This window comes from Elephas maximus, chromosome 1 (genome assembly GCF_024166365.1).
Source record: "Elephas maximus indicus isolate mEleMax1 chromosome 1, mEleMax1 primary haplotype, whole genome shotgun sequence".
NCBI lineage: Eukaryota > Metazoa > Chordata > Mammalia > Proboscidea > Elephantidae > Elephas > Elephas maximus.
The window spans coordinates 175,115,574-175,131,869 of NC_064819.1; the positions used below are offsets into that span (position 1 = coordinate 175,115,574).

General features: G+C 40.8%; 1 protein-coding gene across 1 annotated transcript in view; it reads left to right on the forward strand.

Annotated features, from left to right (window-relative positions):
• Window positions 1-16,296, forward strand: part of LOC126082529 (uncharacterized) — a 237,572-nt gene that overhangs the window by 59,555 nt on the left and 161,721 nt on the right. The window contains 3 exon segments of the mRNA XM_049895073.1: window positions 2,800-2,952; window positions 4,330-4,431; window positions 6,144-6,305. Of these exon segments, the coding sequence (XP_049751030.1) occupies window positions 2,800-2,952; window positions 4,330-4,431; window positions 6,144-6,305 (417 nt within the window).

Genomic DNA, 16,296 nt, shown 5'->3' on the forward strand with positions numbered 1-16,296 from the left:
GTACTTGATGGACTCTTTCTTAATACAAATATAGATGTTCATAAAAGAAAACACTAGGATTCATCACAAAGTTGGATATTTATACTGCCAACAATTGTTTCTTGAGTGATAAATATAATAACAGCAGGTGGGACTTAATTTAATAGAGTACTCTGTTAGAGTTATGAGAACCTGGAATATATTGAGCCCAGAAGGATTGTAGGATTTGTTTTTCTGCTGAATGTAAAGGAAAATGTAGGCTACAGTTCATACTGTTGTTAGGTGCCGTAAGTCAGCTCTGACTCATAGCAACCCTATGTACTGCAGAATGAAACACTGCCTGGTACAGTTTAGCTGATGTAAATGTAGTCAAGATTTGGCAGATTTGTATTGCAAAGTTCTCAAATGCCTAAAGCCCTCCAGTTCTCAGAATATGTCACGATAGCCCTGCTTAAAGCCAAACCACTTTGTATTCAATAGAGCATACATTGTATAGTGATGTCTAAAGCCATGCAGTGCAGTCTGCTCTGCTGTAATGCAGTGTTGCACTTCCTTTGAAAAAAGGCAACTCATATTATCAAAAGCCATATTATTTAAAAAATAAATGGTTCAAAGGAAAAAAATATTTAAGGGTAGAGAGTTTCAGATTTATAATAACAAAGTTATTTTTTAGCAAGATTTTCAATGATAAAGGTATTTTATAGCTCCAAATGTGTACTATTTGCAAGTATCTATATTTGCAGCATAAAAATAATAAATTGATTGATCCAAACAGATAGAAAATCAAATCTGAGGGCTTCTGAATGCCCCTTGTGTAAGAAGGAGCTTCTGTCTCCTCTATCAGCATTTGCCTTGACCTTGAAGTTCCACTTGCATTTGTATCAGTTCCAGCATTATTTTATCAGAATTGTTTCTATCAGTATGAAACACAGACTCTTTACGCTCACTAAAACCAACAGTATCCTGTGCCCTCTGGTTTCTTTGAAGGTGATGATGTTCCATTTTGCCTTTCTTTTCATGCCACCAGCAATACTGTCATCAGCAGAGTGCTTCTATGGGAGAACCTTTACCCTCATTTTCACCAAGTATTATAACAAACAAACCATGGGACTGGAACAAGATGGTGCTTTCAAAAGATCCAAAATAAATAAAAAATAAATTGCAGCACAATAGACTATCATCAATGATAAACCAAAGAATATGAGTCTGGCTGAGCACGCCAACAAAGGAGCCTTGTTTCCACGCTGCTGTGAATGGCTGTCTCCTTTATGTGGTGACAACCCCCACTTTCAATTTTTTTAAATAACAGTATTCTGTACAGTGCTTATTGTGTTCCTGAGATAATTGCATTAGGACAACTTTTTGATATAGGAAAAATGTCTGTGTTTTGGGTACTGTTTATCCTGGTATTCTAGTGCCCCAAAGCGGGGCAAGCAAACTCCAGCCTGTAGCCCCCTACCTGCGTTTTTTTAGATACTGTAAAGTGTTTTCCAAATGCAGACACACCTACTCACTTAGGTATTGTCTTTGTCTGCATTCACACTACAACAGCAGAGTTGAGTAGTTGCAGCAGAGATCATATGGTCAGCAAAGGCTAAAATATTTACTTTCTGCCCCTTTTTGAAAAAGTTTGTGACCCCAGCCCTATACCAGTGATGTCTAATAGAACTTCCTACAATGATAGAAATGTTTTGTATCTGGGCTGTTTGATAAGGTAGCCGCTAGTCACATGTGGCTATTGAGCACTTAAAATATGGATAGTGCAAAAGAGGAACTAAATTTTAAATTCTATTTAATGTAAATTTAAATATCAAAACAGCCACATGTGGCTAGTAGCTATAGTATTGGACAGCATAGCCCTGGAGTACCATCATTCATTGGAAGACCTATCAAGGAATCTTCAGCTCTGTGATTCACACACCTACTCATTCCAGAAATGTTTATTGAGACCCTCATACCTGCCAGCACTGTGGTAGGTTCTTGAGATTCATGGACTGTGTCCTCAAGAAGCTCGCCTTCTAGTGAGGAAATTGTGATACATTGTGGTCAGTGCAACGACAAAGACGTGGCCAAGGCTCAGCAGATCTGGGCCATTCTGGAGAAGGAACAAAGAAGTATTAAGCATTTTGACAGCAGGAAGTTAACAGGTGCTAGCAAGGAGACCCTGGGTGGTGCAAACAGTTAGCACGCTTGGCTGCCAACCAAAATGTTGGCAGTTTGAGTTCACTGAGATGTGACTGGGAACAAAGACCTGGCAGTCTACTTCTGAAAAATCAGCCACTGAAAACCCTGTGGAGCACGGTTCTACTCTGATACGCATGGAGTTGCCATGAGTCAGTCATCTCCGTGGTAACTGGTGCAGGTAGTATTAGGACTACATTTAGGAAATACCCCTTTTAGGTAAGAGCACAGACACCTTCTTTCTAGCAATGTCCTGATCAGGCTTCTAAGAGCAGGATTTATTAAACCCTTAGATTTTCTAGATCACCAGATGAATGTTCCAAAAGTGGACAATTTACATTCCACTTATATTTAGAGTGAGGCTCATAATACATATAAAAATATATATATTACATATATTACCAGCCACCGGAGCAGACGTTCAGAACAAGTACCATACACACGATTATGGTAGTGAGCTGACTGGGCACATATGTCACACTGGCACAGACATTTAATGTCCTATTACTACCCACACAGTCATCTTTTATGAATTAGTTTGCCTCAAAGGCTATTTCAAAGACAATCAGTAGCTGGTTTGGAAATTGCCTGCAATCTGAAACTTTTTTTCTGAGCCCTACTTCTCTTAATCCTGTTTAGGTTTCCCAAAAATTTCAAAGCATCTTCAAGGAACAACAGAGAATGCAAACATTTCCAGACTATGATGCTGGGATAGCTAAAGCTGAAGACATGGGTTTGGCAGGACTTGGTATGACCCTGAAAAAGAGATCCAACTGGATTTCCTTTATAAAGGTAAGGGTGAGCTGTCTGTGATGTCAGAAAGTGTCCTCCAGGCAGGCCAAGCAACCAGCCAGCACCATATCTGTCTGATCCCTGTTGTTCCCGCTGCTGTGTGCCCTGAGCTAACTGTCGGCTAGGACCCAGAGGAGGTGCCTACCTGTCGTTCGGGCAGCTGGGGGGTAGGGGAGGCAACTTGGAGAACCTGGCCTTGCGCTCCAGGATCTTCCAGCTTTTTGCCTGCCTCTGGTCTATGGTGAAGTTAGCCATGCTGATCTGCCTGCCCTGAAGTTCCCCATACTTCTATGCCCCTCTCTACTGGGTCAAAACTGCCTTCTTCTTATTAGTGAACTCAGCTACTTGGCAAGAAGAAAAAAATAATACCCAAAGGTGTAATTGATTTGTATAAATCCCACTTTTTAGTCAAAAAATGACTTAGTACAATTGTGTGTCGGGCATGGCCCTTGATGCCAGAGATAGACAATTCACAAACAGTACACGAGTAAGCAGCTTAAACAAGGTGATGGCAGGTAGTAGTGAGTATTGTGAAGAAAAGAAAAGTCTTATGTGATAAAGATGGACTGAGGAAAAGGAGCAGAATCAAAGAACACTCCTAAGTCTGGGGCTTGAGCAACTGGGTGGTCAGTGTAGGGGAAGCCAGACTTCCTGTTTTAGATTTTTACACTTGACAGTCAAGCTAAGATATCAAGGAGGTAGTGGGTTATAACAGACTGGAGCTTAGAGCTGAGATGTAAATTTGAGAGTCATCAGCATATAGATGGTATTTATAGCCACAGGACAGTCCCTAGGTGGTGGAAACAGTTTGCACTTAAAGGTTGGCCGTTCCAACCACCCCTGCACTCTTACCTAAAGGGGTTTCTTAAATGATGATTTGCTTCAGTTAAGATTAGAGCCAAGAAAACCCTATGGAGCAGTTCTACTCTGTAACACATGGGGTCACCATGAGTCAGAATCAACTAGACATCAACTAACAACAGTAACACAGCCGTAGGATTAATTTTATCCTGTTAATGTGAAAGATGAAGTCTTAAATGTGGAGTCACAAAGAGACTTGGTGGATGAACTTCCCTTGTCTCATAAGTCAAGTGCAATGCCCAACACTGATGGGTTTAAGATGCCTTCTGCTCAGCGATCATGCTGTGTCACCCCAGGTGGGCTCTTGGCATCTTGGAGGCCAGCCTCCAACGGGAGCTCTGCTGCAGTCTTCCCCTAGGAGCCTGGGATTCCACACAGACCCTGGCATGCCCTAGCAAACCATTGACACTGACACCGGATCCCATTTCAGAAGGTCCTTGAATCTCAATTCTTGTAACTTATATTGAAAACCATTCTGTTATGCTGTAACTTTGTGTGAACACAACTGTCCACTAGATTAAACCAACAAGTGATCCTTGGCAGAAGAAGTTTTTGACCAAACTAAAAGAACGGAAAAGAATAGATGTATTAATGCAACTCCAAGCAAAGTTTTTGAAGGTGAGAAAATAACCATGGTCCCTTGTAGATAAGATTATTGCTGAAATCATTCTCAGAAAATTGTATTTTCTTTCACCTTTTAATATTTTTGGCTTGGATTCACTCTGCAGCCTTTATGTGAAACTTTCTGATCTAATTGTCAAACTTTTATAATCTTGTCAGCTTTCAGGAGAGAATGAAAATTGTCAAGAGAGCTGGATTTTAGCACTAACTTCTGTGTGATACTGGTCTAGTCATTTAACCTCCTTGAGCCTTGGTTTCTTAATCTGTGAAACAAAAGGATTGGACTAAATGATCTTTGAGGTTCCTTGTGACATTAAAGGTTCTCTGGGATCATTATTTGATCCTTTACGTTCAGAAGAGGACAAGGGACATTTACTCAGCACCTGCCACATGCCAGCAATTGTCACAGCAACCCTAGAAGAGATGTTATTACTATTTCTTTTTTTTTTTCTATTGTGGTAAAAATGTATGCTACAAAACATATGCCAATTCAATAATGTTACATCTACAACTCAGTGATGTTGATTACATTCATCATGTTGTGTAACCATCACCACTATACTTTTCCAAATTATCCCACCACCATTAACAGAAGTTCAGTGCCCCCTGTGCAATGACTCCTGCTTCCTCCCTTCCTTCCACCCTTGGTAACCACTAATAAGCTTTAGTCTCTACACGAAAGCCTATTTCATGTAAGTAGGAACATACAGTATTTGTCCTTTGGTGACTGACTTATTTCACTCAGCATAATGTTTCAAGGTTCATCTATGTTGTATCATGCATGTATTAGGACTTCATTTCTCTTTATGGCTGAGTAATATTCCATTGTATGTATGTACAACATTTTGTTTGTGCATTCATCATTTGGTAGACACTTGGGTTGTTTCTATCTTTTGGCCTTTGTGAATAGTGCTGCAATGAACATTGGTGTACAGGTTTCCGTTTGCGTACTTGCTTTCAATTCTTTTGAGTATATACCTAGGATCAGGATTGCTGAGTCATATGGTAATTCTATGTTTAATTTTTTGAGGACCTCCCAACCTGGTTTCTATATTATTATTCTTGTTAAGTTGATTTGCCCTGCTCTGAGTGAAAAAGTCAGGATTCCAGCAGAACTATGAGCCTAGGTCTTTGTCATTACAAAGTCTGTGCTCTCGCCATGCTACCCTGCTGCCTCCTTCTCCATCTCCAGGCAGTTTCTTAACAGTGGATGAAGTTTGTACCCAAAGCTGATGGGCATTTACCTTTTTATTAGTGCCGCCACACTTGAGGGAGTGATATATCTGTAGAGGATCATCATAGAATTTTAAATGAGTTGCTGCGTATATTTGAATACATATAATGTTGCATCGGAAACCCTGGTGGCATAGTGATTAAGAGCTATGGCTGCTAACCAAAAGGTCAGCAGTTCAAATCCACCGGGTACTCCTTGGAAACCCTATGGGCAGTTCTACTCTGTCCTATAGCATTGCTATGAGTAGGAATCGACTCGACAGCAATGGGTTTGGTTTTTGGGTTGTTTTAGAGTTGAATGGGTGAACATATTTGGGGAATCATGATGCTTGAGTTTAATTTTAGTTTTCTCTTCTAGTTGAATAAAAATAAAAGTGGGGCTTTTTTTCTTGTTCATATGTATGTAGCAAATTCTTGCTGGGAAGATGGGAATACTGCTTCCCTAACCGTTTCTTCTCCTCTCTGTTCTACCTGAGATTTCCAGTCCAGAGCGCATAATGCAGGTGCTCCAAGACCACGCTGCAAAGACAGTCATACCGGCTCCACATCATCCACCTTTTGTGGCTTCCCAGGGTTTGCATCAGTGCAACTATGACCAAATCTGGGAGCATATTTATAGCAACGTCAACCTCTACCAGGTACAACAGAGAGAAATAATCGATCTAACTTTCTGTTCAACTCGCTAGCTATATGTATCAGTACCAGCTGCTGTTGAGTTGATTCTGGCCTATGGCAACCCCAAGTGTGTCAGAGTAGAACTGTGTTCCATAAAGTTTTCAATGGCCAATTTTTGGAAGTAGATTTTCAAGCCTTTCTTCTGAGGCATCTCTGGGTGGACTCAAACCTCCAATCTTTCAGTTAGCAGCCGAGCACAGAAACTGTTGCACCACCCAGAGACTCCAGCTGCGTGTAGCACTAGAAATTTACTTTGTTAATTTTTCAGAGACCAACCCTCAAAACAACTATATTGCCTATCCAGATTTATTTTTATACACATACACACACATACATATATATATATACACATATATATATACACAAAAAAGATTAAGTGCTAATAGAAAGGAAGGATATAAAGAGATGTAACATAAGATGTGTTTCCTAGTAGGACATATACTTAAAAAGATAAATACGAATGCAGGGCTGTACATCCTAGTGCTAAGCATCAAATGAATTACACAGCTATTAAATGTGAGTGCTTAGAGGGAAAGTGGTCCCTACTGGGCTGATTCTATTGGGGAAGACCTCTTGAAGGAAGAGGAAATAGAGCTGGGGTTGGAGGAAGTGCAGGACTTAGGGAAGTGGAGAAGAGATTGGGAAGGCAGCATGAACAGCCAGGCAGAGCAGAACCTGTATGTGGTGTGTTCAAGCCCAGTTTGGTTGAGTGGAAGATTCATGTGGAAATATAGTGAAGAGAAGTTTGGGGAGGGTAGGGGCCAGATTGCAGATGCTTATAAATTCCAAACTAAGGATCTGTGCTTTATCTTATAAGGGAAGTGACATATACAAAGCTGTATTTTTTAGGAAGATTAATGCCACAGCAGGTGGTTAGCTAGATTTAAAGAGGGAGGATTGGAGGCAGGGAAACCAGTTAGGTAGCTATTGCATAGGACTAGCATGAAGTTTGGCAGTGCAAAGTAGTTTCTGTTCAGAGCTAATGGATATTTGTCTTTACAATGGTACCATGACATTTTCAAAGCTGCCATCCGCTACTATTTGCTTGTCGCTCAAAGGGAAGGGTTTTGTTTCATTTGCTTGTTTAAAATGGGAAGATTTGAATGTGTTTATAGTCTGAGAGGAAGGAGCCAGTGGAAGACACAGAAAATGAAAGGGGAAATTTGAGAAACAGATGACCCTAGGGGAAAAGGAGGGAATGGGATGAAGAAACCAGATGGAGGAGCAATTACTAGAAAGGGAAAAAGACACCACTTCCCTTGAGGGGAATGAGATCCATGGAAATTTCAGGTGTGAAAGGCTAAAATAAGGGAGCTGTGAATGGCCCTGGTTGTCTCAGAGAGAAAGGAGGAGGAGGTTATCTGCATTAGTGAGGTGGGAAGGTGAAAGTGGCAAGTGAGGAGGTTCATCACAGAGGGAGAGGCAACAGAACCTTCTGAGAAGAATATGAGGATTACCACATAGCCAAGAAGACCCAGTTAAAGTAAGAGGACATGAATTTGTAGTGAGCTCATTTTGCATAATAATTCTATTATTTTCACCCCTAAAGGTAACTGTAGAGTAACTGAAAAGAGTACATAAAGTCAAGGTGTGGGGGGGAAGTTTGGTAGATGCTAGAGTGTTGTAGCCATCCCAGGCTGGGTAAGGAGGAAAGTGAAACCTGAAGATATCTAATGAGTTATGGATTGCCTGGAAGTAAACACACACACACACACTTTCTATAAATTTTAATCTGTTTAGACAAAGATCTAGATAATCTAATGGGAAACAAGTTGTCCACATCAGTCAGGAGCAGATGCAGATATCCTGGTACTAATCTCTTGGCCCTGAAATGCCCTGACAAGACATTCACCTACCAGTGACACTGTCTCCTCAGCTGGAGCCCTACCAGAGTTGAGAAAAGTAGCCACATGTTCCCTCCCACTGCCGTTTCACACTGGGATATACATCACCAGTCAGGGAGGCCTTGTACTAACAAGGGGACTTTTAAAAACATCTGACTCTCCTGGGTCTTAAACCAAACTTAGGCAGTAGGGAGAAAAGAGAAGAGAGAAGGGAGAAGGCAGAGTCAGCACTAGGTATAGGTAGCTCTGGAAGATGTCTCAGCTTCTAGGACCTAGGACAATCTACCTCTAGTTCTGGTATTAAAATTGGTTTGAGAACTGTTGGCATAAATCTCTTTTCCTCATTGGCTAAGAGAATAAGGGGAGTTAAACTCCTGGGGACCAGATGAAGGTGAAAGGAGGTGAATGACATTGATGGAGAGATAGAAGACCAAGAAGAATGGGGTCAGAGATGAGAAGCTTCATGTTTGGAAATTGTGGAGAAGTAATGAGGTCCTTTTTTTTTTTTTTAATGAGGTCCCAGGTGTGACCTGGACAGCAAGTAGTTGAGTTATAGCAGCGCTCATGGGCATTAAAAGGAAAACCAGGTAACCTGTAGGACCACTGTGGTGGTGAAGAGCAGAAGGTACACAGTGAGGGCAGGAGGTGATGGATCAGGTAGGTGTTGAGAGACAGAAAACACCAAGTTAGAGCAACAGTGAGAGAAGCTGTGGTAGAAATGGAGGTGGGGAAGCTTCCTGTTTCCGTTTTCCCCAGCCGAGTAGTGGAGGGAAAACTAACACTTCTCACTCTTATCCCTGTTACTGCTTTCCTTCATTTGTGGAGGGAATGGGAAGTTGGGGGTACTGATAGAATGTAGTCTGGGCTTTCACCAAAGTCTGTTTGCAGTTGCCCAAATGCTAAAAAGGAAGGGGGGGGGCGGGGAGTAAGAAAACCACTATGTCTGGCTATTTACTGACTTAAAAGTGTTGTTCTTAGAATTGACCAAAAGCGAAAAAGATGAGCACTGTGCTCTCAAGTTGATTTACAGTAAACAGAACATAAAGAGACTTAGAATACCTGTAGGTTTTCAGATTACAGAAGAACACACCCTAGTCAACCTACATATTACTGTCATGCAAGTTTTCCAGTTTCCCGTTCATTCATTCAGTGATTATTACATGGGTGCTGCCTTTGTGCCAGTAATCATACTGGGCTCTGTGAATGAGATAGACCCAGTTCCTGCTCCATGGGGAGCAACACACAGTAAACAAGTTAACAAAGAAGTAGATCTGCATCTCTAACTTGTGGGTGCCTTGAAGAAAACAACAGGGGGCAGAGGAGGCACACTTGGATAGTGAGGTCAGTGGAGACCTCTCTGAGGGGTGACATTTGAGTTGAAAGTTGATGAATGAGAAGGATCCAGACATGCGAACAGCCTCCAGAGGAGCTTTCTAAGCAGAGAGCTGAAAACAGCACTCAGAACTTAAAGTGCTGGAAGGAAGGGAGGAAGCGAAGGAGGAAGGCAGGCAGGAAGGAGAGAAACAGAAAGAAAGAAAGAGAGAAAGAAAGAGAGAAAGAAAGAGAGAAAGAAAGAGAGAAAGAAAAGAGAGAAAGAAAGAGAGAAAGAAAGAGAGAAAGAAAGAGAGAAAGAAAGAGAGGAAAGAAAGAGAGAAAGAAAGAGAGAGAGAGAGAGAGAGGAGAGAAGAGAAGAGAACAGAAGGAAGGATGGAAGGAGGGGAGGGGAGGGGAGGGAGGGGAGGGGAGGGGAGGGGAGGGGAGGGGAGGGAGGGAGGGAGGGAGGGAGGGAAGGAAGGAAATATGAGGCAACAAGCAATAGTTTTCCACTTTCCTTCACATTTTCCCGTGGATGTTACTTTGTAACCTCCTAAAGTATTTCTGCTTCAGTCACAAGTGTCATCAGAGCACCACTGATAGTGACATTGCCACTCTAAATGTTGAATACTAGTCAGATGGGACTGGAACTAAGTAAGCAAGCATTTGGCAGGAGCCCCTGGTGGTGTAAACAGTTAACGAGTTTGGCTGCTAACCAAAAGGTTGGAGGTTCAAGTCTACTGAGAGGATCCTTGAAGGAAAGGCCTGGCAATCTACTTCCAAAAAATGAGCCATTGAAAACCCTATGGACCTCAGTTCTACTCTGACACACATAGAGGTGCCATGAGTCAGAATCAACTAGACGGCAACTGGTTTACTGGTAACCATTTGGCAGTAGGGAGGACAGGAATGTGGGTATGAATCTTAAAACTCTGCTACTATTCTGCAAGCATGTAGCAGTCACAGTACGAATTTTAACATTTGTATGCTGCTCAGCATCCTGATTCTGAAGCTGGCAAGTGGCAACCAACGCCCCATGAAAAATATCCTTCATAAGGGCCTTTTCTGCATGAAGGAAAGCAAGGATCATGGGATTGTCCGTTTTGACAGCTCTGAGAGAATGTAACCACTAATTGTAGCACTTCAGAATAGCTTCTGATGAATTCTTAGAGAATGCTGTTTTGTTCACCAGTAATCTTTCTTTAGGGAATTTTTTTGTTGTTGTTAAATAAGTGTTTTACTTTAGAATAGTTTTAGATTTACAGAAAAGTTGCAAAGATAGTACAAAGAGTTCCTGTATACTCCTCACCCAGTTTATTCTTATTAACATCTTTTCTTACTATGGTACATTGTCATACCTAAGGAACCAACATTAGTACATTACTGTTAAACTAAACTAGACTTTATTTGGATTTTGCCAGTTTTTCCATTTATGTCCTCTTTCTGTTCCAGAATTATATCCATCGTTGTTAGTTGCTGTTGAGACAATTCTGACTCATGGTGGCCCCCTGTGTGCATGGTAAAACTGCTCCATAGGGTTTCCAAGGCTGTGACATTTCAGAAGCAGATCACCAGGCCTGTCTTCTCAGGGAGGTGCCTCTGGGTGGGTTCAAACCACCAACCTTTTGGCTAGTAGTCGAGCGTTTAACCATCTGTGCCACCCATGGAGCCACATCCAGGGTACCACATTGCATTTAGTCATCATGTCTCCCCAGTCTCCTCTGGTCTTTGACACTTTCTCAGTCTTTCCTTGTTTTTCATGACCTTGACAGTCTTTAGGAGTATTGGCCAGGTAACCTGTAGAGTGTTCCCTAATCTGGTCTTGTCTGATATTTTTTACATGGTTACACTGGAGTTATAAGTTTGGGGAAGAGTATCACTAAGGTGAAATGCCCTTATCACGTCGTATCAGAAGGACATGATATCAATATAACTTATAATTGACAGTGTTAATCTTGATCACTTGGTTAAGGTAGTGATGTTTGCCAAGTTTCTCCAATATAAAGTTACCATTTTTCTCTTTAAGGAGTTTAAAAAGTTTTAATTTTAAACTACAGAAGTAATAAATAAAGGTCTGCTCCTTATAAAATTGAAACATTGCTGAAAAGTTAAAGGCCCCTTTGACTATCCCACCCCCTTATGCTGGTGTTTATTCTGCTTTCACAGAGGTGAACACTGTTATTGCTTCTGGTCTTTTCAATGCATTTACATACATACATACATTCCCATAAAAATTATGTATATAGTATATAGTTGTATATGATAATATAATATACAATATATTAAAAACATATATTATTATATTATGTATATTTGTTGCTGTTGTTAGGTGCCGTCAAGTCAGTTCCAACATATATATATATATATATATATATATATATATATATATATATATATATATATATATATATATATAATTTTGTGTTTAAGTTTTCTATATAAAAGGTAAAGCACAATGTGTGGATATCTTTCTGCAACTTGCTTTTTTTCACCCAACAATAGTCTTGGAGCTCTGTCTCTGCTGTTCTTTATAATGGCTGCATTGAATTTTATTGTATTCTACAGTTTACATAGCCATTCATTCGTCTATTGATGGTGGTTGCCATTTTTTTTCCCTGTTAAAGCCATTCTTACTGAACTTTCTTCCACATGCCTACTTGTGCACATGTGTGTTTCTTTAGAGTAGATATTTAGAAATAGATTTTATGGGTCTCAGACTATACACATTTAAAAATTTTAATCAATCTTGCCAAAATAGTTATACCAACTTTTTTTTCCCACCAGCACCTTAGTAGAGCATCTATTTTCCCACATCATTTCTGACATTTGATGTTTGTCTAAACGTTGATAACGTTGGTAAATGTTTCTACCAGAGCTTGAAGTGGTCCTTTATTTACCACTAGCATCGAAAGCTGGCAACTCTTCTTTAAATACAATTCTAATTCCAGATTTACTTAAAGATCTGGATTTTGGGAATAAAGAAAAAAATAACAAATTTTCTTATAATTGATGATAATGTGTAACTAGAAAGAGATGATTCTGGTCAAACCATACTACTTCTTTAGGGTATTTCTTTGAAAAAAATTAAATAATTTAAGTGTAGCCCTGATTCGAGAAAGGAATGGACTGGCTAGCTCTGTGTGCATCCTCAGGAGCCTATAATTCTGTTAGATCAAGTTACCCGTGTCCATTGCCATTCCTCAGGAAAGCACCCACTTGTTAAAAGACCAATGCATAAACATTAAATACTACTTTTGACCATTGCATTTCTAAAGATACCACTTAAAAGGATCATGATTCCTTAATGTCATAGAGTAAGGTGACAGAAAGTACTACATTCGGGCTGTGGTGTCAGGCAGCAATGGCCGAAACTTCTCCTTTGCCTTTTCTCACTGGCCACATCAAGGAGGGAAGAAGGAGACAGCCATTGTTTTTTCTCTACCTAGGTTACTCCTCCCTCCATTTCTGGAGGTAATTTGTTACAAATACACTGTGTGCTGTCCTTAAAACAGTATTCTATAGAGTGCAAGAAGGCCGGGGAAACATAAAACACTTTTCCTGATTTTCCTCACTGATTTTAATAAAACATTTATTTCTAATAACAAATATTTTCTAAGGATAAGCGTGGCATGTATTTATCATAGCAAATTTGGGAAATATAGACAAGGAAAAGAAATAAATCATCCACAATTTTTCCACTCTAATATAATAACAATGTTGCTAACATTCAGTATATATCCTTCTAGTTTTTTTTTGTGTGTGTGTGCACAAACATACATATAAGATGTAGAGACATTTTAGGGGCAGAGAATACACAATAGACAGTTATATGTATGTATTTATTCCCTCCCCGCCCCCTGCTTCCATTACCTTGCTGCCACTTTCCCAGAGGAAAGTGAGATTTGCAATCAGTGGAAACCTACAAGAACTGTCAAAGTACATGAACTCAGTCATGCTGAGACCCAGCCACAAGGCAGAGTAAATGTCAAAGGATTTAACCTACCCAAGAAGGAAGAATTGAAGGCAGATGGTGTTGACATTCCGGATTCTGGTCAGCCCGGCTGCTTGCCCAGTCTATTTCCAGTTCTCTTAGGGTAATGTTCTAATGGGCTTTTAAAATTTCCTAAGCAGTTTGCTTTCATGGGTGGTGGTTAGTCCCCTCTTCCTGGAAGATGCTGGGTTCTCTCTGCCCCCTTCCTTTCTCCCTGGCAATCCGCTGGCCCAGCAGTGCTTTTGTGGTTTGTCCGGTCATTCCTTAAAAGTGTCTTTCACTGCAACGTGATCTCCCCTTTCTGATTTTTCCTGTGTAATTGTTTTAGAAGCAGCTGAAAGAGTCACAATCTCATCTGAGAAAGGATGTGGTTTGAAGCCTCCGCTCTGGGGCCACGTGGGGCAATGCTGAACTATAACCTCAGAGCACCGTAAGCCAGGGAGGCAAAATGTTCCATAGAGCCCTTCTCACTCAAAATTCATAGAAACCATCAAAAGTCATCTTCCCTGAGGGTATATCAACTTTCCTATAGATTTAAAAAAAATTACAGATTCTCTTCACTTTGGGATAATAGTCTTGTGATTCTGTATTAAGGAGCTGAGGTGTACCACATCACCTCCCAGGGTCTTTTCCATTCCTAGAATTGTGGAGCACTGACACAGAAATAAACCCAGAACACACAAGAGCTAACTCTGCCCAAAGGCAGAATAGACAGCTACTTAGTGATACCTCATTGGACTACTCCCTCTCTCACCTACCCTTCCTAATATCCCTGTTCAAAATTTTCTTCCCACTTGCCTATCATAAATCCTGCAAGTCTATCTTTAGAGTCTTGAGGACTGTAATAGTTCAGATTCGGTTTGATTGCTGCTCATGCCAAAAACAAAAAAACCAAACCCGTTGCCCTCGAGTTGATTCCGACTCATAGCAACCCTTTAGGGCAGAGTAGAGCTGGCTCACAGCATTTCCAAGGTCATAATCTTTATGGAAGCAGACTGCCATATCTTTCTCCTACAGAGTGGCAGATAAGTTTGAACTGCCGACCTTTCCAGTTAGCAGCTGAGCACTTAACCACTGCATTACCAGGATTACTTCCTGTTGATCATAGCAAAACACAAAATAAAAGGATTAAGTAGGATGGAAATATTTCCCTCATATTAATATCTATGGGTAGGAAGTATGGAGTTGGTGTGGTGGCTCTGCTCCATGGAGTCCTCAGACAGCCTAGCTCCTTCCATCATGGGTTCCACCACATTTGGCCTCCAAACCGGAGATCAATGCCTGGTCTGAGATGGAGCTCCAGCTGCCACGTTCGTGTTCTAGGCAGCAGGTGGAGAAGCTGCCTCTTCAGGGAAATTCCCCGAAGCTGCCACATGACACTTTCACTTGCATTCCATCAGCCAGGGCATAGTCACATGGCTGTGTCTAGCTGCAGGAGAGGCTGGGAAATATATTTATTCTGGGTGGCCATGTGCCTAGTTAAAAATTCAATTTCTGTCAGAAAAGAGAAAAATGGATATTGGGGAACAACCAGAAGTTCATGTTATAAGAACTTTTTGAAATTTCAAAAACTATTGGAATATAATTAAGCCAGAGGCAGGGTTCCATGCTAAGCCAGTGCCACTCAGTGCTTTAGTGGGGGTTAGAGCTACTATGGAAGAGCATGCCTTATGAAATGGGGTGTAGAAATAGGTACAGGCAGAGAGAACAACTAAGAAGGGCCTCCCAGAAGGACAGGGGCAGGACCATAGACAAGAATCATCTAATCTACAGTTTTCACTGGATGTACAGCTGCATCCCTCTCAGCATCAAGAGACTGTGGAAATAAGTGTGAAACAAAAACTCTGTGATAGACCCTGCAGAGCTGACTGACTACAGCAGTTCCTGATGCAGATACTAGCATCGACCAAGCACCTGTTAAGTTCCAGGCACTACGCTAGAGGCTTTATATACATTCAATCATTTAATTATCACAGCAACTAATTATCATTTTTCATTATCATTACATTTAAAAAATGTGAAAACAGCCTGTTGTGTTGTTGGTTGCCGTGGAGTCGATTTTTGACTCATAGTAAATCCATGTGACAGAGTATAACACCCCCACAGGGTTTCCTAGGCTGTGATCTTTACGGAGATTACCCTCGTCTTTAGTTTGTTGTACTATAGTGGTTTGCGTGTTGCTGTGATGCTGGAAACTATTCCACCTGTATTTCATGTACCAGCAGGGTCACCCATGGTGAACAGGTTTCAGTGGAGCTTCCAGACTAAGACAGACTAGGAAGAAGGACCTGGCAATCTACTTCTAAAAAAATTGACCACTGAAAATCTTATGAATAGCAGTGAAACATTGTCTGATATAGTGCCAGAAGACAAGGTTGGAAGCCACTCAAAACACAACTGAGGAAGAGCTGCCTCCTCAAAGTAGAGTCAACCTTAATGATGTGGGTGGAGTCAAGCTTTCGAGACCTTCATTTGCTGATGTGGCGTGACTCTAAATGAGAAGAAACACTGCAAACATCCATTAATAATAGGAATGTGGAATGTACGAAGTCGTCAAAAGTGAAAATGGAGTGCATAAAGATCTATATCCTAGGCATTAGTGAGGTGAAATGGACTGGTATTGGCCATTTTGAATCAGACAATCATATGGTTTACTATGCTGGGAATGACAAATTGAAGAGGAATGGCGTCAGATTCATCATTCCAAAAGAACATTTCAAGATCTATCCTGAAGTGCAATGCTCTCAGTGATAGGATAATATCCATATGCCTACAAGGAAGATGAGTTAATACGACTATTATTCA